The sequence below is a fragment of the Salmo salar genome, chromosome ssa13 (assembly GCF_905237065.1).
Source record: "Salmo salar chromosome ssa13, Ssal_v3.1, whole genome shotgun sequence".
Taxonomy (NCBI): Eukaryota; Metazoa; Chordata; class Actinopteri; order Salmoniformes; family Salmonidae; genus Salmo; species Salmo salar.
Genome location: NC_059454.1, coordinates 103,325,262 through 103,350,428, shown reverse-complemented (window position 1 = coordinate 103,350,428; position 25,167 = coordinate 103,325,262). Strand labels below are relative to the sequence as shown.

At 44.0% G+C, this 25,167-nt stretch overlaps 1 protein-coding gene across 4 annotated transcripts; it reads right to left on the bottom strand.

Moving 5' to 3' along the window:
• Nucleotides 1-24,092, bottom strand: LOC106568457 (alpha-synuclein). 4 transcript variants are annotated; one of them, XM_014138823.2, is made up of 7 exons: nucleotides 23,832-24,092; nucleotides 22,678-22,823; nucleotides 22,432-22,461; nucleotides 9,219-9,361; nucleotides 3,478-3,552; nucleotides 2,056-2,360; nucleotides 1-1,974 (listed from the first exon to the last, which is right to left on the bottom strand). In XM_014138823.2, the coding sequence occupies exons 2-6, from the start codon at nucleotides 22,796-22,798 to the stop codon at nucleotides 2,334-2,336; spliced, it is 396 nt and encodes a 131-aa protein (XP_013994298.1). In that variant the 5' UTR covers nucleotides 22,799-22,823; nucleotides 23,832-24,092; the 3' UTR covers nucleotides 1-1,974; nucleotides 2,056-2,333. The 4 variants fall into 4 exon arrangements, with proteins under 4 accessions (XP_013994298.1, XP_013994297.1, XP_013994299.1 ...); XM_014138822.2 differs by having other exon boundaries at nucleotides 23,861-24,077; XM_014138824.2 differs by lacking the exon at nucleotides 2,056-2,360 and having other exon boundaries at nucleotides 23,861-24,078.
• Nucleotides 24,093-25,167: the final 1,075 nt, after the last annotated feature.

The window sequence follows — 25,167 nt, the reverse complement described above, 5'->3', positions numbered from 1 at the left end:
TATTCTTCATTTTTTTAATTTATACTTTATTCAACATTTAACAAATGTAACTAAACTCCATGTTACAGTTAGTTGAATTGTTTGGTTCCATGCTTGTGTTTGTTTCAAACTCCACCCAATATTTTATCTTTATCACTGACCTCAACCCAGAGTCTCTTAGAGCGTTCACAGAACATCAAAATACAGCATATGAATCCATAAATACCTCATATAGCACTGTAGTCCACCACAAACAACTGTGAAGATTTACACACAAAAATAGAGTATGGTATACTTAATTTCAAATTCATATAGTCGTTATATCATTATGTAGCTACTTAGGTGCTTTTTCATAAATTGTAATACAGTGCACTTCACATATAGTGATAATCTGTGCAGGACTGTCAGCGGTTGATCACTATACAGTATTCACTATTTGCAGAGTGCACTGTATTCAGTATTCACTATTAACAGAGTGGTGTATACAGTATTCTCTATTAACAGAGTGGTGTATACAGTATTCTCTATTAACAGAGTGGTGTATACAGTATTCACTATTAAATGAGTGGTGTATACAGTATTCACTATTAGCAGAGTGTACTGTATACAGTATTCACTATTAACAGAGTGGTGTATACAGTATTCACTATTAGCAAAGTGTACTGTATACAGTATTCACTATTAACAGAGTGGTGTATACAGTATTCACTATTAACAGAGTGGTGTATACAGTATTCACTATTAACAGAGTGGTGTATACAGTATTCTCTATTAACAGAGTGGTGTATACAGTATTCACTATTAAAAGAGTGGTGTATACAGTATTCTCTATTAAAAGAGTGGTGTATACAGTATTCTCTATTAACAGAGTGGTGTATACAGTATTCACTATTAACAGAGTGGTGTATACAGTCTTCTCTATTAACAGAGTGGTGTATACAGTATTCACTATTAGCAGTGTACTGTATACAGTATTAACTATTAGCAAAGTGTACTGTATACAGTATTCACTATTAACAGAGTGGTGTATACAGTATTCTCTATTAACAGAGTGGTGTATACAGTATTCACTATTAAACGAGTGTACTGTATACAGTATTCACTATTAACAGAGTGTACTGTATACAGTATTCACTATTAGCAAAGTGTACTGTATACAGTATTCACTATTAACAGAGTGTACTGTATACAGTATTCACTATTAACAGAGTGTACTGTATACAGTATTCACTATTAACAGAGTGTACTGTATACAGTATTCACTATTAACAGAGTGTACTGTATACAGTATTCACTATTAACAGAGTGGTGTATACAGTATTCACTATTAACAGAGTGGTGTATACAGTATTCACTATTAACAGAGTGGTGTATACAGTATTCACTATTAACAGAGTGGTGTATACAGTATTCACTATGAACAGAGTATACTGTATACAGTATTCACTATGAACAGAGTGTACTGTATACAGTATTCACTATTAACAGAGTGGTGTATACAGTATTCACTATTAACAGAGTGGTGTATACAGTATTCACTATTAACAGAGTGGTGTATACAGTATTCACTATGAACAGAGTGGTGTATACAGTATTCACTATGAACAGAGTATACTGTATACAGTATTCACTAACAGCTTTTCACTGAAGGTGACAGCTGGACCAGAAGGGCATATAGACTGCCCTCAGGACTGACTGACTGACTGAGACACCAGGACACACACACACTGAAGTACACACACCATCACACACACACTCACTGATGTACAGAAACAAATATACACACTCTCACACACACACTGACGTAGGCTATACACACACACACATATCGTCACACACACAGCACAGACTCCATTGAGGACCACAACGAGGCACGAGGGGACTTGGCAGTGCGACATGGAATGTTTTACTCGTTGAGTCTGGATGGTTACAGTAGTGCTGGATAATGCTCGTTGTGAGATAATGCACTGTACTCTAATAGCCATCAGAATCCTCCTGCAAGTACAGAGAGGGAAAAGTTATCCTATTTGTGTAATAACTGATAACAAATGATCACAAAGTGAATCCAAAACATACCACAGATGATGGGTGATGATGGGTGATGGGTGATGGTGGGTGATGGTGGATGATGGTGGATGATGGTGGATGATGGTGGATGATGATGGTGGATGATGATGGATGATGATGGATGATGATGGTGGATGATGGATGATGGTGGATGATGATGGATGATGGTGGATGATGATGGATGATGGTGGTTAATGGTGGATGATGATGGATGATGGTGGTTAATGGGTGATAATGGTGGATGATGGGTGATAATGGGTGATGATGGTGGATGAAACCCCAAAACATTACTGTGAACAAACAGGAACCTCGCCCTTCGGAACGGAAATCCACAACAAAAGAAACAATTAAACAAACAAAAACTATGTAAAACAATCTGATGAATGAAACATGGAGGATGATGACTCAGTAAAAATGGGAGGATAATGAGGAGTTAACCATTAATCACTGATTCAATGACTCAGTTTGAGCCTCTGTAATCTCAGAAATCAGGGCTCTCCAACCCTGTTCCTGGAGAGATACCGTACCGTCCTGTAGGTTCTCTCTATTCTGGAGAGATACCGTACCGTCCTGTAGGTTCTCTCTCCAACCCTGTTCCTGGAGAGTTACCCTCATGTAGGTTTTCAATCCAACTCCAGTTGTAACTAACCTAATTCAACTTATCAACCAGCTAATTACAAGAGCCAGGTGTGCTAGGTTAGGGTTGGAGAGAGAACCTACAGGATGGTACGGTATCTCTCCAGGAACAGGGTTGGAGAGAGAACCTACAGGACGGAACGGTATCTCTCCAGGAACAGGGTTGGAGAGAGAACCTACAGGACGGTACGGTATCTCTCCAGGAACAGGGTTGGAGAGAGAACCTACAGGACGGTACGGTATCTCTCCAGGAACAGGGTTGGAGAGAGAACCTACAGGACGGAACGGTATCTCTCCAGGAACAGGGTTGGAGAGAGAACCTACAGGACGGTACGGTATCTCTCCAGGAACAGGGTTGGAGAGAGAACCTACAGGACGGAACGGTATCTCTCCAGGAACAGGGTTGGAGAGAGAACCTACAGGACGGAACGGTATCTCTCCAGGAACAGGGTTGGAGAGAGAACCTACAGGACGGTACGGTATCTCTCCAGGAACAGGGTTGGAGAGAGAACCTACAGGACGGTACGGTATCTCTCCAGGAACAGGGTTGGAGAGAGAACCTACAGGACGGTACGGTATCTCTCCAGGAACAGGGTTGGAGAGAGAACCTACAGGACGGTACGGTATCTCTCCAGGAACAGGGTTGGAGAGAGAACCTACAGGATGGTACGGTATCTCTCCAGGAACAGGGTTGGAGAGCCTTGGTGTACAGCCTCAGACACTGAGGTTTCATCTACAGAAAGCCTGTTGAAATAGTGATCTAGAAGATGTTAAGAGTGATGGTAAATGTCCTACCTCTGCAGCATCATCCCCCTCTGGGTCTGCTGGAGACTCGTTGATGGGCAAGTCTTTAGACATAGCATCTTCATCCTGCAATAATAACACATTCACTGACCAGTTCAACAATGGAGAAGTGTCGGAAATAACCCTATTAGACTATCGTCAACACCTTGTGTTAGTTGGTTGCTGCTGCAGTATATTCCTCTTGTTGGTAATGACAACCATACTAACACAACACAACACAACAACACACACACACACGGCAGAGAGTAGAGCTTGATTGGTGCTTGGCATTGGTATGACCTTCTCTAATAAGATACACAGGTGACACACATAGATCCACTCCCAGGCTACCAGCTGACAGAACCTCAGAGTTACAGGGTAGTGCAGACCCAGGTGCTCTCTCTATCTCTCTCCCTCCCCCTCGTTATATATCTCCCCCCCCCCTCGATATATCTCCCCCCCCTCGATATATCTCCCCCCCTCGTATATATCTCCCCCCTCGTTATATATCTCTCTCCCTCCCCCTCGTTATATATCTCTCTCCTCCCCTCGTTATATCTCTCTCCCTCCCCCTCGTTATATCTCTCTCCCTCCCCCTCGTTATATCTCTCTCCCTCCCCCTCGTTATATATCTCTCCCCTCCCCCTCGTTATACTCTCTCTCCTCTCTCTCTCTCTCTCTCTCTCTCTCTCTCTCTCTCTCTCTCTCTCTCTCTCTCTCTCTCTCTCTCTCTCTCTCTCTCTCTCTCTCTCTCTCTCTCTCTCTCTCTCTCTCTCTCTCTCTCTCTCTCTCTCTCTCTCTCTCTCTCTCTCTCTCTCTCTCTCTCTCTCTCTCTCTCTCTCTCTCTCTCTCTCTCTCTCTCTCTCTCTCTCTCTCTCTCTCTATCTCTCTCTCTCTCTCTCTCTCTCTCTCTCTCTCTCTCCTGCCATTCCATTTAACACCGCCCACCGTGTCTCCATCTGTTCACGCAGCAGAGCCAGAGACAGAGACACACACACACGTCATCTCCCAACACTCACCATGGCCAATAAATACTGTTTCTACTGTTCTACTTTCTATTCTGCTAATCATCTCAAGAAACCAAAAGACATGAAAAGTATGTTGACACTTCAAATTTGTGGATTTGGCTGTTTTAGCCACACTCGTTGCTGACAAGTGTATAAAATAGAGCACACAGCCATGCAATCTCCATAGACAAACAGTGGCAGTAGAATGGACCATACTGAAGAGCTCAGTGACTTGTATAGTTAGTTCTGTACATGATAATACTTATCCTATAAAGATAATCTTATCCAGCTAAGTATTAACTTGTAACTAAGTAATACGTTCATTCTTCACAATTTCTTGAGCCTTTCATTTCCCATATGAAACATTGACGAGATATTGATTGTGTTCCTCTTGTCTAGTGGCTCATCAACAGGACATAAACAGCACAGCATTTGTGACATGAGTCAGTCTCTGGGAGCTGATGAGGTGGGTTCTCTGTTCTGTCTTACCAGCACAAATCCATTTACCAGCCTGAGCCGTCTCCTTCTCACACAGACAATAACCAGCAGATCTGTCTGTCTGTCTGTCTGGGTTTCTGTTAGGAAAATGTGGAGCAGAACATTTGACCGGCAACATTTTAAACTAAATAGCCTATTCCAAACAGACTCTGGGACAGTGGTGGGAAGATGGATCCCTCATTCATACAACCAGTTGGCCTAAGCTACATAAACATTTTAAATAAACGTTAAAAAACAATGAGTCTGATGCAACAGCTCAAAACGTTTAGCTTAAAATGTTGATAAACTAATATTTCTTCACATTATAAGTGCAGCAATGCCCACAAGGCGGTAGGCAACCTGCCCCCCCACAAGGCGGTAGGCAACCTGCCCCCCCACAAGGCGGTAGGCAACCTGCCCCCCCACAAGGCGGTAGGCTACCTGCCCCCCCACAAGGCGGTAGGCTACCTGCCCCCCCACAAGGCGGTAGGCTACCTGCCCCCCCACAAGGCGGTAGGCTACCTGCCCCCCCACAAGGCGGTAGGCTACCTGCCTCCCCACAAGGCGGTAGGCTACCTGCCTCCCCACAAGGCGGTAGGCTACCTGCCTCCCCACAAGGCGGTAGGCTACCTGACTCCCCACAAGGCGGTAGCCTACCTGCCTCCCCACAAGGCGGTAGGCTACCTGACTCCCCACAAGGCGGTAGGCTACCTGACTCCCCACAAGGCGGTAGGCTACCTGACTCCCCACAAGGCGGTAGGCTACCTGCCCCCTCACAAGGCGGTAGGCTACCTGCCTCCCCACAAGGCGGTAGGCTACCTGCCCCCCCACAAGGCGGTAGGCTACCTGCCCCCCCACAAGGCGGTAGGCTACCTGCCTCCCCACAAGGCGGTAGGCAACCTGCCCCCCCACAAGGCGGTAGGCTACCTGCCCCCCCACAAGGCGGTAGTCTACCTGCCTCCCCACAAGGCGGTAGTCTACCTGCCTCCCCACAAGGCGGTAGGCTACCTGCCTCCCCACAAGGCGGTAGGCTACCTGCCTCCCCACAAGGCGGTAGGCTACCTGCCTCCCCACAAGGCGGTAGGCTACCTGCCTCCCCACAAGGCAGTAGGCTAGACGTGAATGTTCATCCATAATGCAATTAGCGAGAAACCACTGTTGTCAAACGGGCACTGCACATGCATACTGCCTCCAGCTCATTGCAAAGTGATGTGTGACGCGCTGATGAAGCCTGCCTTCAGTTGCCGTTTGATACCACTTTCAAAACAACTGGGAACTCGGAAATCTCTGAGTTTCAACTTCAGTGGGTTCAAGATTACAGGGAAAAATACGAGCTCCGACTGGGAAAAATAGTTTTGAACAGTCATCAAACTGGGAATTCCAACTCGGAAACACAGGCCTCTTTCTAGAGCTCTGACTTCCTGACCTGAAGTTCACTGACGTCATGATTTGACCTCGTATTTTTCAGAGTTCCCAGTTGTCTTGAAAGCACCACAAGATGCTGTAGCAGCAGCTCTGGCACTGTCGGACAGATTTCCACTCAAAGGCTCTGTATCTGTATGCTGTACGCATGTGATAAATAACATACATAACCAATATAAACATAACAAAGATACATAAAGAATATACAAATATAAATGATTCAAATTAACCTATAGACCGATAAACATGACCAGTCAAATGTATTTCCATCAATGAAGAGGCTAAAAAGCGTTATTTCACAATAGGGTTTTTTCTTCTTTTCCCGGACAATTTTATTTATCAGCTTTTCTATTTTTTAAATCGGACAAAAGCCGGCTATTACCAGCTAATGGAAACCCCGGTGTGTGTGTTCTATCCAGCACACAAACAAACAAGCAGCATCCACACTCTTCCTCCTTCGTTGTCAGACAGCCCATCTCTCACACTGTCTAATTGATGGCTGGTGGCTAGCTGCTGTGGACAACCACATGAAAGTGGATCACTCAGTTCCCTCGCCTGCTGTTCCCTTGCTTGCTTGCTTTAGGAAGGAGGGATGAGTGAGACAGAAAGGGATAAATAACGGTAACGAGAGATGGAGCCTGGGTCGGAGACCCCTAGGCAGAGAAGCCCCTTTGATGGGCTCTAACATGGGGTCGGTCGGTCGATTGGACCTTTTTCATTTGATCGATAGCAATGGCACTGTAATGACTGGCGCTCAGAACACAAGCAGGGAACAGACAGGCACTAAGGCTACCTCCAAATGAGATCAATCCAATTCTGTGCACAGTCTCTGGCTTCGCCCCAAGTGGCACTCTGATTCCCTACATAGTCCACTACTTTTGACCAGGGCCCATAGTGCACTACATTTGACCAGGGCCCATGTAGAGAATTAGGGACGCAGTCTCTGTGTTTTCACTCTGACACCCGGAGGACACAATTAGGCGTTACACAGAGGACATGATAAAGCGTTACACAGGGTTTGGAGATAAAGAGCTAGGTGACCAATCAATGGCCACAGGAAATACCACAATCAAACCTCTTTCAAAACAAATCAAATGGACGTAACAAAATGTGGGAAAAAAAGTCAAGGGGTCTGAATACTATCCGAACGCACAGTATAACGCTGAAGACATTACTCAACTGCTGATTACCAGAGTGGTTACAAGGCCTTGTCTACTGTCCACACCCAAATATTTATTGATTTATTTATTTACATTTCACGTTATTCATCAGTGGCATTTGTGTGTGTGTGTGTGTGTGTGTGTGTGTGTGTGTGTGTGTGTGTGTGTGTGTGTCAGTAATTATCGTTATGAAGTCCTTGATTTTCAGGCTCAGATTTTGTTTATCATTTCTTCTCAGTAGCATAATCACAGCCTAATTGTGTAATCCCCTAGAATGATGTCCCACTAAACACTAAATGAATCTGTGAGTGTCCGTGTCATGTAACCCCTCTAGTCATAAACAAAGGAGGAAGGGAGCTAAACGCTTTTTTTCTAATTAGTGAGCTTTTCTCTCTGATTGATGTTGTTGATTTGTTTTTTCGATGATGCCACTGTACAGGAAACGTGTGTGTATGTGCATGCATGTGTGAGTTTGTGTGTGTGTGTGTGTGAGAATAAGGGCAATTTACAGATAATGAATGCAGTGATTGTTGAGTACCAGACACATCAGCTGTATGCTTTGGGTGGCTAATTCACCTGGCAGATTAACACGGTTAAAGCCACAGTCTGTCATTAGTTTTTTTAGACAATTGACAGCCCCTCCACCTGTTTTGCTATAGAGCTGAGGGATGGGTCTGGAGTATGAAAACATTCTCAAATGCATAGATGGAGTTGAGTTGTACTAAGCTCATTAGGCAAGTTATATCCCTTCAATAACCAATGGGTGTTTGTTATTCATTGAATTGACCATTGAACAGCAGTAAATAGTGCACATTGTCCCTTTAACTGAGAGAACATGTAAGAGCAGCCTGAAGAAACCCTGTTGCTCTGCTGTTGGTTTGAAGATGAATCATCACTACTACCACAAGGCTTTACTTTTATCTGAGACTCTGTTGGCTTTTGTTTTGAAAGAGAGACAATCATTTTTCATCATCAGAGACCGTCAGGGCTGCAAATTGTCTCAGTCTTTCAGGATATTGGACCTCACTTCTCTCTCTCTATCTCTGCCTTCCTTCATAAAAACAGACTTTCAAACAGACGATGGAGAATCCATCCTGCTTTATATGACTGAGAACTAAGAACGCCAGAGACCATAAGAGAAGAAGAAGCTAGCTGTAGAGGACTGAAGGTCAGGGTCCATTTTGACACAGACAGGCGCAGCCAGTGAATAGCTGTCATATAAAATGGATCGAATGTGGATCGAATGTTTCATTGAAAATGGAGGACAGCATTGAAACGCAACAGACCGTTCTGATGAAGTTTCAGTATAAAAACGATTAGCAATGGTTGCCTCTGTTTTCACTCCTAGCATGTGATGTTAAAGTTTATCCCCTGATAAACATGTATTCAGTCAGACGACCATAAAGTACACACCAATACTTTCTCCTTATGAGAAAGTTTAGCCACAGAGAACCATAACCAATTCACTGCTAATGTGATGGTGAGACAGTGACCATAGCTGAGATAGAAAAGAAGTTCCCCCTGAAAACACATTTATGCTGAAGAAAAAAAAGTAAGCCACCTGTTTGTCATTCATCTCAATTCAATAGGTTGTTGTGAAGGACGAGAGAGAGGTGGAAAGTGTGTGCCTGAGGGAAAGTATCAAATATTAAGAAAGAAAGGCATCGCTCTCAAGCATCATTCTCACCTGTTTGGCTGGGTCTTTCTTGACCAATCCGGTCGCAGCAGCGATATTCCCAGCCCCCTCCACAGTCTTGTTGCACACTGCTGTGACACCTGTCACCATGGCACCGCCCACCTGGGACACCCCAGTCACTGTTTTACCTGCAACTGTGGAGAGAGAGAGAGAGAGAGAGAGAGAGAGAGAGAGAGAGAGAGAGAGAGAGAGAGAGAGAGAGAGAGAGAGAGAGGAGAGAGTCAGAGAGGAGGAAGAATAGGGAGAGAGAGGAGGAAGAGAGCGAGAGGGGGGGGGGATATGAAGAGGTTAACATCCAGGGGTAAATACTGTATCTCATGGTTAGAGAAGATACTGTTATGATATGGGGGAAGGTTAGTGTTAGGACACAGGCAAACACACTACCAGGATACACTTCCACACGACACCCCCAGGTGGCAGCAGCCGGGTCTAAGTGCTGAGCAAAGCCTTGATAAGCACATAAGGTGATGTCAATTAAGGTGCTGGTCTGTCAGTGTCCCAGCTGTCCCCTGAGGCTGCTGGGTTTGTTTGGTGGCCATGAGGCCTTTCCTTTGTTTTTGAGTCTTTAGTTTGGGCATGCCTGTGGTATTTTAATATTTTGTACATATGTGACTCATTTCAGGAAACTAGGCGTATGTCGCAAGTCACAACTTCACAGGAGAGGCGTTTGAGCATTTGTTTTTAATTTAATCAAAATTGTTATGGCAGAAATGCCTTCTTGAACATTTGAACTTTCATGTGCCTTAATAACAAACTTGTATACCATCTGTAAATACGAATAAAGTTGTTAAATTATGAGCTTAGTTGGTTTAGCCACAGAAAAAGGCAGGAACCTCCCACTAGCCATGATTGGCAGAGATAATGAATGGGCTGAACATGCCGAGAGATGAGTTTCCGATTGGTCTGCCATGTAGCACCTTCTGTCTATAAAATGAGCTGTTCGTTATGAGTAGATAATCCTTTCTACTGCAGTTTTTTCTAAAGGTATAACGTTAGGCATGGAGTCTGGACCTTCACTTCCTGATCACAGGCCACACCAAGTTTGCCCCCGACTGGTGCTTCGGCCTCATCAAGCAGCACTTCAGAAAGACCAGAGTGAACACTTTGTCTGAGATTGCTGGTGTTGTGAAGGACAGCACTGTGACAGGGGTCAACATCCCACAGCTGGTTGGACTGGAGGATGGTACGGCGCTGGTGGAAAGCTATGGCTGGCAACAACACCTGACTCTGTACTTCAGGCCGCTGCCACAGATCAAGCAGTACCAGCACTTCAGGTGAATATAATTTTCATTGCATTGTATGAGGTTATTCTTCTTATCTAAACTTGGAAGGTGAATTGATGTTATGCAAGGTTGTTATGTATTCTCAATTTTGTTTGTTATTTCCTGTTTTACAGCTTTGATACTCTGGAGCCTGGTGTTGTTGTCTCCAAGGAGCGTTCGGACTCAGTCGGGACCAGGTTTCAGCTGATGCGCAATGCTGACATCCTTCCTCCCATAGATTGTCTGCCTGTACAAGCACCACCTGGACACAGCTAGACAAACGTATCTTTTTGAGAAAAATCAGGGAATTTTGTGACGAAGAGGCTATGGACATCACATGCCCTGCACCAAAGTCAAGGGCAGGACAGAAACAGGCTCCCCGAATATAGATTCCCTTGTTCATACGTGTTCCGGACGGACCAGTTCATCACTGGGGCGAGTTCCCAGTCATCAGCACTATCTGCAGTGCCGCTAGTCACATGACTCTCTCCAACACCCACACCATACAGTACCTGTCAGAGAGAGAATTCCAAGAGTGTGGAAAGCTGTCATCAAGGCAAAGGTGGCTACTTTGAAGAATCTCAAATATAACATTTATTTTAATTTGTTTAACACTTTTTTTGGTTACTACATGATTCCATATGTGTTATTTCCATAGTTTTGATGTCTTCACTATTATTCTACAATGTAGAAAATAGTAAAAATAAAGAAAAACCCTTGAATGAGAAGGTGTCCAAACTTTTGACTGGTACTGTACGTTGCTGCTACTATAATTTTTTTATCCTGCTGCTCAGCCACTTTACCCCTGATTGGATGTGTATAACTACCTCATCTATCACTGATATGGATATTGATATTGTTCTTGTACATACTGTATAACTACCTGTCAAGTTGTGTATGGTTCACACTGCAGCTCTTTGCCCAAACTTGAAAAAGGCCTTTAAGGACTGAAGGACGCAAGGGACAACTCAATTTTCTTCTGACTTCTTTTATTTCTTTAGTCAGTTAGTTAGTTAGTTAATTAGTTCTTTAGTTAGTTAGTTAGGTTGATAACCTTTAAAAGGCAAAACACAAAAAGAAATATACATTACTTCAAGTAAGGTCATTTCAAATTAAATATATAATCTTAATGTAGTCATATCATCTTAATTATACTATATACTAAATTAGACAATTGGTCTCAATTCTCAACACAAATAAACACCTAACTGGCAACAATTTTACACAACAATGTCCATGTGCCTACCGGTTGAGTCTCCAGAATCCTAAATGAGCTGAATGTGTATGGATGAGAGTCTCCTCTTCCGTGAAGGACTTCCAGTGAAATGCTTTTCCACCAAACATTTCACCACCTGCTATCACAAAGGTGCACCAGTGAAACACAAGCTAATGATGGGTTCCACAATGCATACACTCTTTCGCCCCCTGCTGGTGTTTTATCTTTGAAATCAGTTGAAAATCTGAACGCCTTGAATATGAATACCTGTCTTTTGACGCAACACCTCCCACTTGATCTCCTGGTTCTTGAACCCAAGGAGGTCACATCGGCTCCATCTTCGATGGCTTTACTTCTGCTCTTCTACAGGTAATAACACAACCAAACGCCTGACGTCCCTGTGAAGAATTGTAGCAGGGATTTTGGTTGAACGTTTCTTTGCTTTGTCTCCATGAACATGCTTCAAAGTTGAGATGGGATAACTTGGGAAGGTTCGTATATTTGCATCTCTCACAATGCCCTCCTTGTCAGCGTTGACATTGACGACCCTACCAAGCTTATACTGACTCCTCAAAGCGTTCTGGTCTGCAAGCCAGACGACGTCTCCAACGGCCACGTTTCGCTGCTTTGTGTGCCACTTACTCCTCACAAACAGGTTAGGTCCAGCCAACTGACTCCACTTCCTCCAGAACCAGTTAACTTCTGCTTGAATGACTCTTAACCTTTTGTAGGAGTAGTCTTCAAATTCAAAGCTTCCTAAGTCTCCCCTAGGTCCAGTCCTTCCAAGCAGAAGAGAATTAGGGCTGATGTATTCTATGCAGTCCTCCCGGCTCTGAGTCCTGGCATCTATGGGCCTTTCATTGGCAAGGTTAGCAGCCATGAACATAAATGTTTGAAACTCACTCCATGTGAAGAGTCCTTCGCCTCTCATATTGTGCAAGGCCCGCTTCACAGTGCGAACAGCTGCTTCTGCAGCACCATTCCTGTGAGGGGAGTCTGCTGGGTGGATCTTCCATCTCCACTCTGTTCCATGCTTTGAAGCTTCATTTTCAAGCTCAGATGTAATTTGTTGATCCAGGAAGTGGTAGAGCTCTTTGAGGGCAGGTCTGGCACCCACAAAGTTCTTTCCAGGATCTGACCACAGTTTCTTTGGATGCCCTCTCAGTGCCGTGAATCTTTGGTAGGCCAGTAAGAAGCCTTCAGTTGACTGGTCACTGACAACATCTGTGTGTATAGCTCTGGATGCCATACAGCAGAAGACAATTCCCCACACCTTGAGCTTGACTTTCTTTCTCACCTCATCCTTGACTTCATATGATCCAAATAAGTCCACTGTTGTGTACTCAAATGGTCTGGCTGGTGTTATACGCTCGGGTGGAAGGTCACTCATGATTTGTTGGCACTTTCTGGCCCTAGCCTTTCTGCACACCACACAGTTGTCAACTCTCTCTTTAGCCAGCTTCCGGCCTTTTATCACCCAGGCTTTCTTCCTCATCCGGAGGAGTGTACCTGCTATTTCTTCATGGTTTGCATCATGGGCCTCTTGGGCTAGGAGAGTGGATATCCATGCCTCATATGGTAGAATTGGTACAGCAGTCTCGTCCTCATCAAAGATCTTGAACCTCCCTCCACAAACCAAGAGCCCAGTCTCTTCATCTCTGTAAACAGCGAGTCTGTTGAGAGTGGTGCCTTGAAAGGTTATACCTTCTTGTGCTGCAAGGAACAGGTCTCCTAGTGCATCTTCACACTCCCCAACAGTGAGTACAGCTTGTTTGCCTCTGGACTTCCAGTTTGTTGAAAGAATTTCCTCCCACTTTGGTTTATCTGAGGCTGAATTCCTGGTCAACACTTCTTTCCATTTCGTTGCAGCTCTCCAAACCCAGGCAGTGACTCGGATCAGCCTGGTCAGGCTGCTGAATTTCCTGATGTCAATCAGTTTTGTTACCGCAGAGCCAGCTGGTGGTCTTCGGATCTTAGTCTTAGGTTCATCTGGGTTATTTTGCCTGCTTTGCTGTGCATCACTCTGACTTTCCTTCTGAACTCCCACTTCAGGAAGTACATGATTCTTGTTTCTCTTGGCCTGCGCTCTGGTCAGCGCTGCAGAGAAATATTTCCTTTGAAGTTTGTTTATGCCTTCCTTGGCATAAGCTGCAATTTCTTTGGCTGACTTCTGTGGCCACTCTTCCATGGGTTGCCGCAGGAACGCTGGTCCATTTTGCCACATGGAATCTTCTTGGAGGTCTTCCGGGGCTGCCCCTCTTGTTATGATGTCAGCACTGTTCAGGCCTCCCGGGATCCACCACCAGTCTTCGACGGATGTGGATTTCTGGATCTCTCCGACTCTGTTCGCGAAGAAAGATTGATACCCATAACTGTCTCTCTGGATAGCTCCCACCACAGTTTGACTGTCCAGCAGATGGAGCCATCGTTCAATTTCTATATGACTGTGTTTTTCAATGTACTTTTGAAGTCGTGCTGCGCAGACAGCACCGCAGATTTCAGCTTTCACTGCCTCCCCCTTTTGGTCCAAAGGTGTGAGTTTTGCTTTGGACTCATCCAACCTGACTTGGATGCCTTGCTCGGTTTCCCATCTGAAGTACACTACGGCTCCATAGCTCTTCTCACTTCCGTCAGAGAATGTTATTCCCCAAGGTTTACCAAGCCAGTTGACTGGTGTGAGGCTTCTGTGGAAGGTGATTTGGCTAAGACGTGTGTACTCCTCAAACAGTTTGATGGCTTCTTCTCTCAATTGTTCAGACAGAGGTTTGTCCCACGTGTTTCGGGTCAGAGTTTTGCCTCCAGCTTCTTGAAATGCCTTTCTGACAAGAATGGCGCCCTTTTGTTTGGCAGGTGTGACGAGGCCTATTGGGTCATACAGGCTAGCTACTTGGCTTAGCAGTTCTCTTCTCGTCAGTGGGTTTGGAGTTTTCCCTCTCACCTCTTCTTCAAGGAGATTTTGTCCGACGCTCATCTTCTTTTTCCTCTTTGAGAAATTGATTGAAGTCATAAGGTACAGTTTGTCCTCTTCAACAAGGTATCCAACTCCAAGGGCTTTATTGTCTCCTTTCCTTATCTGGTTTGGGAGAATAAGTACTGTGCCTGACACCGCTCCTTGTTCTCCTGGTACGATCTCCTGCCTCCCACTTTGGCCTGACCGGACCCAGGGTTTTAGGAAGAATCCGCCTGTCCTCAGGAGCTCTTCAACTCCTTTGGTGTCCTTGTCCAGCTTTTGTAAGTCATTATGGGAAGTCAGGATGTCATCGACATAGGCATCCTCTTCAAGGATCCTACGTTCCTCCTCCAGGTGAGCGAACATGGGCAGTTTTGCTGTCTCTCTCATGGCCAGTTGTGCAATGCACCCTGCTGGTCGATCGCCAATGTTGACTCTGGTGATGGCATACTCTTCAATCTCTTCCTCCTCAGTGTTTCTCCAGAGAAATCTGTGGAGATGCATCTCCAGGTTTTCTAACCACACCGAATTGTACATCTTCCTGATGTCGCCAAGAGCAGCATGGACACCTCTTCTGAACCTGAGTAGTACTGCTCGGATGGGATTGAGAACATCAGGCCCTTTCAGCAGCAGGTCATTCATGCTGACCCCTCTAAACTTCTGGCTGCTGTTCCATACCAGTCGCACAGGTGTTGTGACAGAGTGTGGGTTTGGCGCCACCAAGTGGCTGACATACCATACTGGTCCTTTCCAGCTGGCGATCATCTCTTTGGTGAGTTTCTTTGCTGCTCTTCTCTCCACCATTTCATGCACTTGAGCTGTGTATGCTATTTTCCACTCTGGCACTTTCTTGAGTTGTTTTTCTGTTCTTAAGAAGGTGGCTTCAACCCCACTCCTGTTGAAGGGAAGGGAACTTGGATCTTGAATCCAGGGGTATTTTGTGTCCCAGTGCGGTTCATCGCTGTGAGCATCTGCTTTGATGTACGTGAGGCCTTTCCTTATGATCTCCAGCTCCCTTTCCTCACTCAGAGTCATTTCCTTGCCTCCTGGTTGACAATTGCCGCACCGGCATCCTCCACACTTCGGTTCGCAAGCTGCTCCAATGCTATCCCATTTCCACCAATCCAAGAACTCTCTGCGAGCAACTGTGCTTTTGGTTTCAGCTGTGAACTCTTGTGTTTTAATCATCTCTTGATACTTGACAGCGGTTGCTCTCATGGATCGAGCAAAGTGCGTTCCAGACCTGTGCGCGGCCATATCGACTTCTTCAAACAGATCTGGATGTGCTCCACCAACAATCTTTCCTAGCGGGCTCTCCCATTAAGACAAGGTCTCCAATCACCTTCACTCTTTGCGGAGCAAGTCTTCCTTCGCGGTGGCTTATCAGTAGCTCAATGCTCTCCGGTCTCCTCAGATCTCCTAGACTGACTTCTGGGAAGAACTTCTTGAGTTGCTCAGGTTTGATGACTCTGTGGATGTTGGCAATTTCATTCAAACCATAGCAGACAAGCTCATGGGCTCTTTCTGTGCCTCTAGGCATTTTGACCCTCACTCTGAGGAGATATCTTCTGGTTTTAACCTTCATGGCCATCCCCCCAACTCCATGGACGACTAAAGTGATGTTTTCACTTCGAAGATTTAATCTCCTGGCAGCTCTGTGGGTGATATAATTTGTGTCTGATGCCAAGTCGATCAGGGTTCCAATTTTTTGTCCTGCATTGGCAGTTACCTCGAGCAGCATTAGAATAACTGGCAATTCTTCTACTGCACCTGACACAATCTCTCCAAGCTGGATCTTTTCACCACAGTTTGTCTTTGCGGTGATGTTGGTGAACGCTCTCTTGAATTTGTCCGCCATCTCTGGGGAGAGTTTAGATACAAATTCTTCCTGCTCCTCAGTCCGCGTATGCCTTCTCACATTGAATTGTCTTCTTTCTGAGTCACTCCTCCTGAAGTCTCCCTTCAGGCATAGAAAGAAATGGTGGTCTTTTTACAGTTTCTGTTCCTGCACAGGTATGTCTCTTTGCATTCATCATCTTCTCCATGACAGACCAAGCACCTCTTGCAGGCCCCCAGCTTTTCTACAGCAGCCAACTTTTCCACCGGCTTCAGTTCCTTGAAACGCTTGCAAAAGAATATATTTTCTCTGTGCTTTTCATCACCACACACAACACAGCCTCCTTTCGTTGTGGACCGCGTGGACGCATATTTCCTCTCCATGCAAGCATTTCTCTTTTCTGGCCTTTCACTCACTCCCAGCTGCTCCAGTTTTTCAAGAATTTCCTCTTGTGTTTTCAGGAATTTAAGAAGGTTCTCAAAGTGATTATCTGGTGTGACATTATTCCTCGGATTAACCATGAAGACAAGCCACTCTCTCTTGATGTCGTCAGGTAACTTGCTTTCTATGGATCTGATCACTAGAGGGTTGTTGATGGCTCCTGTGTTTTCAAGCTCCGTGAGGTCATCCAGGGCCTTCTCTATAGTTTGGATCATGTCGATAACTTTTCTAGGCTGATTTGCCCTAAAAGCAGGAATTTTCTCCAGATCCTCCATTATCTCCAAGGCAATTGTAGACTTGTTTCCATATCTGTTTTCCAGCACCCTGAACATGTCCTCAGCAGTGTTGTAGGAAGACAAACGGAGGCCTCTGCATATCCTCTCATCTATACTGTCAATGAGTTGGATCCTCTTTACTTCGACTGAGCCTGTTGGTTCCCCCTGCTTTTGCAGACTCTCCCAGTCTCTTCTCCATCGATGGAAGTTCCTTTTATACCCACTGAACTTGGGTAGACAGATTGGCTTTATCCTCAGTGTCGGTTGTGGAGCTGGCATGGGCACATGCGGCACTCTCCCTCTGTCTCTCTCGTCTTCTGCAATTCTTTGTGCTGTGAGAAATCCTGCCCTCCTTGCTTCAAGGTTGTTGCCGAATGCCTTCAGATCCTTCACTCTCCCTCCGAGCCTTTCCTTTTCTGCCACCGGAATCCACATCTCCCACTCTGCTAGGCTTGTGATTGCATTTTGGACTTGTGTTTTCACACTATCCCACCGTAGCTCAAAGCCATCTCTGTTTACAGCGGTAACAGGTATCTGAGCAACTCCATCACAGGCTGTCTCGGCTTCATGGATTGCAGACTTCACCTCATTTTCGCCATATCTAGGCCATAGATTGGACCATCTCCTTGACCTCATCCAATCGTGCCTCGCATTCTTGGAACGTCTTCTCAAGTTCAGCCTGCTTCTCCTTGCTCAGTTCAGCTTCTTCACCCTCATCGGTTCCAGCTTCAATGTCTGCCAGAAGGCCAGCCCTGTACTCGTCATTTGTCTCACTGACCGTCCTCGCCTCCGACTTGAGCTTCTTGAACTCCTCTTGTAGTTCTCTTTTAGTCATGTGCTTTGCGACTCTGCTGAGGAAGTTTGCCTGTTTGGTAAAAGTGCTTTTAGCTAAAGTTCTTTTTTGCTTCAGCTCCTTCACTGTTATTCCAAGAGCTTCCTCCGCCATGTTGAGATGTCAGTCAATATTCCTCTCTGCGACGACAGCTTTCCTGACTTCAGGCCGTTAATCCTTTTGTCTTCACTGCCACGCGGTTATCAACTGTCAAGTTGTGTATGGTTCACACTGCAGCTCTTTGCCCAAACTTGAAAAAGGCCTTTAAGGACTGAAGGACGCAAGGGACAACTAAATTTTCTTCTGACTTCTTTTATTTCTTTAGTCAGTTAGTTAGTTAGTTAATTAGTTAGTTAGTTAGGTTGATAACCTTTAAAAGGCAAAACACAAAAAGAAATATACATTACTTCAAGTAAGGTCATTTCAAATTAAATATATAATCTTAATGTAGTCATATTATCTTAATTATACTATATACTAAATTAGACAATTGGTCTCAATTCTCAACACAAATAAACACCTAACTGGCAACAATTTTACACAACAATGTCCATGTGCCTACCGGTTGAGTCTCCAGAATCCTAAATGAGCTGAATGTGTATGGATGAGAGTCTCCTCTTCCGTGAAGGACTTCCAGTGAAATGCTTTTCCACCAAACATTTCACCACCTGCTATCACAAAGGTGCACCAGTATATATGTTCCCCAGGGAAACACAAGCTAATGATGGGTTCCACAATGCATACACTCTTTCGCCCCCTGCTGGTGTTTTATCTTTGAAATCAGTTGAAAATCTGAACGCCTTGAATATGAATACCTGTCTTTTGACGCAACACTACCTCATCTATAACTGATATGGATATGGATATTGTTATTGTACATACTGTATAACTACCTCATCTATAACTGATATAATTATTGATATTGTTCTTGTACATACTGTATAACTACCTCATCTATAACTGATATGGATATGGATATTGTTATTGTACATACTGTATAACTACCTCATCTATAACTGATATAATTATTGATATTGTTCTTGTACATACTGTATAACTACCTCATCTATCACCAGTATCACTGATATGGTTATTGTTCTTGTACATACTGTATATTATTTAGTTCTTTCTCTACTGGCATTGACACTTGTTTTTTTTCCCTGTATATTGACATGATGTATTTTTGACATTGCTACTATGCAAGTAACCATTTCACTGTAGCGTTTACACCTTCTGTAGAGACCCATCCACTTATAGCATTTCTTTCACGTGACCCATTCATTTAGACAAGTGTGTCATCTAATATTTAGAAAATATTTTTATCTGGACACTTTCTGTTTACCTGGAATTTTTCCTTTTTTGTAGGCTACTACTTTTACCACTTAGTCTTAATCTTTACTACACTACTCACTGTTTAGCACATGACCTCACATGTGAATCCTTAATGAGATGGGTGTGGCTGGCTTAACTTGTTATGGATAGGGGGCAGTATTTTCACGGCCGGATAAAAAACGTACCCGATTTAATCTGGTTATTACTCCTGCCCAGAAACTAGAATATGCATATAATTAGTAGCTTTGGATAGAAAACACTCCAAAGTTTCTAAAACTGTTTGAATGGTGTCTGTGAGTATAACAGAACTCAAATGGCAGGCCAAAACCTGAGAAGATTCTGTACAGGAAGTACCCTGTCTGACCATTTCTTGGCCTTCTTTGTCATCTCTATCCAAAACAGAGGATCTCTGCTGTAACGTGACACTTTCTAAGGCTCCCATAGGCTCTCAGAAGGCGCCAGAACGTTGAATGATGACTCTGCAGTTACTGGCTGAAAAACAGTAGCGCATTTGGATAGTGGTCGATCTGAGAACAATGAGACGAGTGCGCGCGTGCACGTGAAGAGTCCATTTTACTTTTTCAGTCTTTGAACGAAAACAACGACTCCCGGTCGGAATATTATCGCTATTTTACGAGAAAAATCGCATAAAAAATGATTTTAAACAGCGTTTGACATGCTTCGAAGTACGGTAATGGAATATTTTGAAATTTTTTGTCACGATACGCGTCCGCGCGTCACCCTTCGTTACCCTTCGGATAGTGTCTTGAACCCACGAGCAAAACGCCGCTATTTGGATATAACTATGGATTATTTGGAACCAAACCAACATTTGTTGTTGAAGTAGAAGACCTGGGAGTGCATTCTGACGAAGAACAGCAAAGGTAATCCAATTTTTCTTATAGTAAATCTGAGTTTGGTGAGTACCAAACTTGGTGGGTGTCAAATTAGCTAGCCCGTGATGGCGAGCTATCTACTCAGAATATTGCAAAATGTGCTTTCACCGAAAAGCTATTTTAAAATCGGACACCGCGATTGCATAAAGGAGTTCTGTATCTATAATTCTTAAAATAATTGTTATGTTTTTTGTGAACGTTTATCATGAGTAATTTAGTAAATTCACCGGAAGTGTTTGGTGGGAATGCTAGTTCTGAACGTCACATGCTAATGTAAAAAGCTGGTTTTTTATATAAATATGTACTTGATTGAACAAAACATGCATGTATTGTATAACATAATGTCCTAGGAGTGTCATCTGATGAAGATCATCAAAGGTTAGTGCTGCATTTAGCTGTGGTTTTGGTTTTTGTGACATTATATGCTAGCTTGAAAAATGGGTGTCTGATTATTTCTGGCTGGGTACTCTGCTGACATAATCTAATGTTTTGTTTTCGTTGTAAAGCCTTTTTGAAATCGGACAGTGTGGTTAGATAAAGGAGAGTCTTGTCTTTAAAATGGTGTAAAATAGTCATATGTTTGAAAAATTGAAGTTTTCGGATTTTCGAGGAGTTTGTATTTCACGCCACGCCCTATCATTGGATATTGGAGTGGTGTTCCGCTAGTGGAACGTCTAGATGTAAGAGGTTAAGAGCGTGTGAATAATGCTGATTGGGTGTAGACAAAGAAGAGCTCTCCAGTAGGTGTACCAAAACATTTAAAGGTTATTTTCTCAAAGTGGAGTTACAGGTTTAGCAACTTTCAAAGCAGAATTACTTTCCCATTGTTCCTTCAAATGCAGTGCATGATATACCATTTTGTAGCTTTGTGTCTCTGCTTTTATCCAATGAAAAAACACAATTTCAAATTTTGCTACATAAGATCGAATCAAGGCGGTCGGTCACATATTTATGTTTTGTCACCATATATGAATAAATCATAATCTACCTGGTCTGGAGAGTTGGAGCTGGCCTTGGATCAAGGTTGTGGACTCCCTTGCCACATGTACATTCAACACCTAGAGGCATACGCTCATTTCTCACAGAGATGCAAATCAAATCAAATTTGATTTGTCACATGTGCCGAATACAACAGGTGTAGACATTACAGTGAAATGCTTACTTACAAGCCCTTAACCAACAATGCAGTTTTAAGAAAAAAACTACAAAAAAAGTCAGAGATAAGAATAACAAAATGCACATCTTAAAAATCAGGTTACAGACCAGGTAGCTAGGTCTAAGACCCCTAGACATACGGTAGCCTAGCTATTGGTTACCCATTAGCCTGGTCTCAGATCTGTTTGATAAAGCCAAATCCTATGGTCTGGATTGTTTACTACAGCACAAACATATTTGGGACCACGATAGATGGGTATTCCCCTTTAGATAATGGATTCCCATTCCAATATTAAGGTACAGGAACTAAATTCTCTCTGTATATATTAACCATAGTAACTTCTGCTCTACTCTAGGCTTGGCAGGGACGGCTTATGCAAGGCTATAACCAGAAAACCTGATTAATCTAGTGAGTGGTGGCCATGACAGCAACAAGACATGACTCAAAGGAGGATGCAGCCAGGCACACACACACGCACACACACACACACACACACACACACACACACACACACACACACACACACACACACACACACACACACACACACACACACACACCATTCACTCCAATCATAAGACATTTCAGGTACTGAGGACATTCAACATGTTGCCTATCTTTCAATTCAACGGCAAATGTGAACAGCTGAACAGTGACTCCAAGACGCTGTCTCTTTCAATTCAATGGGACATAATGAATTCTGTGAGCAGTGACTCTATGACGGAGTGTATAGGCTGTTAAGGTGAGTTGTATAACATCACTGGTATTATTACTCTGATGGCATTGGTGTCACAAACAATATAGACCATGTCCTTGATTTTCATGACAATATGATCTCTGCTGGCTTTCCTGTTAGTGGTTTAGTGTGTGTGTGTGTGTGTGTGTGTGTGTGTGTGTGTGTGTGTGTGTGTGTGTGTGTGTAAAAATCAGGATTTAAACTAACTGTGTACAGTAGATTATATTCTATAAAATAGCTTAAATGTTGGTAATGGTGACATCCAACCTACCTGTTGTGACTCCATCTTTTGTTTTGTTGCCTATGAAAAGAACAAAAACAGGTGAAAGACAGGTGACAAATAATTAACATCCCATTTATTGATCTTAAAAAAGCACCACTGTCATTCAATAAAATCACTTTATGTTGGCTGATCAAAACCATTGTCATACAGAATTTCTAACATTCAACATTGCAGAAATGATTGAACAGGAAGTAGTAAAAAAACAGCATGTAGGCTACTATTGTCCACACCTACCGACAAAGATAACACCATCTTTTGTCATCTCAGCCGCCCCAGTCACGCCCTGCTTCGTCTTCTCTGCCGCTGCCACGACCCCATCCTTGGCTTTTGAGAACCCCTTCATTAGCGCGTCCATGACTGTCCAAATTAAACAGCAACAGCTGTGGAGGTGTCAAAACGTGCAGTGCAATCAGCTCTGTGAAGAACTTCTCGGTAACAAGTGGTGTTATGGTGTGGGAGGGAGGAGGAGCTTAGGGTCTAGTCACCGCCCACCTTTGTCTTTCTTTTGACAGCCAGGTCGGTTTATCTGCCTTAAAGACCAAATGCAGTCATTTTTATATCAATATCAAATCCTTTCTGGGTAACATTTAAGTACCTTGCTTTTTTTGGGGGGGGGGGGGTTATCTGGCTCAAAGCCCCCACCCCCCCACCAAAAATAAATAAATACAATTTTAGCCAAAATATATTTCTCAAGCAAGAATTTAGCTAGGACTGACTGGGAGTGGTCTGGGTGGGGAGGGAAAACTGAAAACAAGCTGTTATTGGCATAGAGGTTTGGAACTTTCTTTGAATTTACCACATGGGGATGTCACCATGGAAAGCCGAAACTCCTGCCTATGCAAACATGCTGATTTTAAGGTCTTGTGGAAATTATATTTTCAACCAGCAACTATCTGGAAATAACACTGATCAAATGTTTTCTCACTTTTATAGTGTTAGTTTGATCAGATGTTGTACAATATGATACAGTACACAGAAAAAACGGAATTTTGACTGCACTGGGCCTTTAACATGTATTAAAATTCGCTTACACACGCATGCCAATTGACAGACGTTATAGAGAAACAAAAGGCAGGTAGCATAATTCCCGTTTGAAGCCCTGGTGATGCCAACTAGACTAGACTAACCAGTCTAACCTAGAACACCTGTTGGCAGCACACATCACATCTGTTCTTCCATTTGAAGAATTGTATTATAGCTATATTATGTCACCACAACTCAGCCTACTTTTGTGATGAACAATCCCGAATACCCCGTCTTACATTTTTAAATAGAGAAAGGAAATCATATTACCATTTTTTTTAATGGAAATAATGAATTATAAAACAAAATCTATCAAGATATTATCGACTGGTGTTGAAAAAAATGGCATTCGATTTTCTACAAACCTGTGGATTGTTCGCAAACCAGTAATTACCTTCCAACTTCCCTTTCGACGCTGAAATTATTCTTATTTTAAAGACAATTCAGCCCTTATGTCCTAGAGGTCGAGAAAAACCTGTTGCCTTGTGTTGAAACCGATACGCTTCTCCGCTTTGGAACCAGTCAGAGAGCGCGTGGAACCGCGTGGTGCTGATGCTGGGAGAGCTCGAGACAGAATGGTTGCTTTACCGTCTGCATCCCACAACCTCGTGCACCCCCCCACACACACGCTCCCCAATCCCCATCTCATAGGAGCGTTGATTACGTGGCAGCCCAAACTGACCAACGCTATTCTCCTGTGCGTGGAAGGTTGACCTTGTCTTGTTCATCCACGCTAGTTAGTCATCAATCATTTGAACGAAAGTCTATGACACATAAACGAAACCGATGACACATGCGTGGTTGAACATCCATCCGCCATATCATGAACATTTCACATCATCGGACAATGTGCTAATAAATCATAATCGATTTGACTACGTGATGGCTTGATTTTCGATTGTCTGATATTCAAAGTATAGGCTTAACATACAGCAAAACATCTAGCCTAGAACATGATTCTGAGTTACACTAAAGCCATCTCCTATAGCATGTAGAGCCTGTCATTGTGGGCTCCCAGAGGAAAGATCATCTTACATGCTCCAGAAAAATGAAGAGAATTTGATCGGGCCTGTACAGCTTGATTGGAATGGAGTTTAATAGAGTTCGCTGAGCTACTCTTGCATGACGACCCAAAGACTTAATGCCTCTATAGGCCCTATAGGCTTCGGCTTTGTGGGATAATGCAGTTGATTAGCCTACACATGTCGTCATTCATCATTAATCAAACAGTTCTAGCCAATATAGTAAATTCTGGTGGGTGGTTGTGGTGGGTGGTTGTGGTGGGTGGTTATGGTGGGTGGTTGTGGTGGGTGGTCGTGGTGGGTGGTCATGGTGGGTGGTCGTGGTGGGTGGTTGTGATGAGTGGTCATGGTGGGTGGTTATGGTGGGTGGTCGTGGTGGGTGGTCGTGGTGGGTGGTTGTGATGGGTGGTTGTGGTGGGTGGTTGTGATGGGTGGTTGTGATGGGTGGTCATGGTGGGTGGTCGTGGTGGGTGGTTGTGATGGGTGGTCATGGTGGGTGGTCGTGGTGGGTGGTTGTGGTGGGTGGTCGTGGTGGGTGGTCGTGATTGGTGGTCGTGGTGGGTGGTCGTGGTGGGTGGTCGTGGTGGGTGGTCGTGATGGGTGGTCGTGGTGGGTGGTCGTGATGGGTGGTCGTGATGGGTGGTCGTGGTGGGTGGTCGTGGTGGGTGGTCGTGGTGGG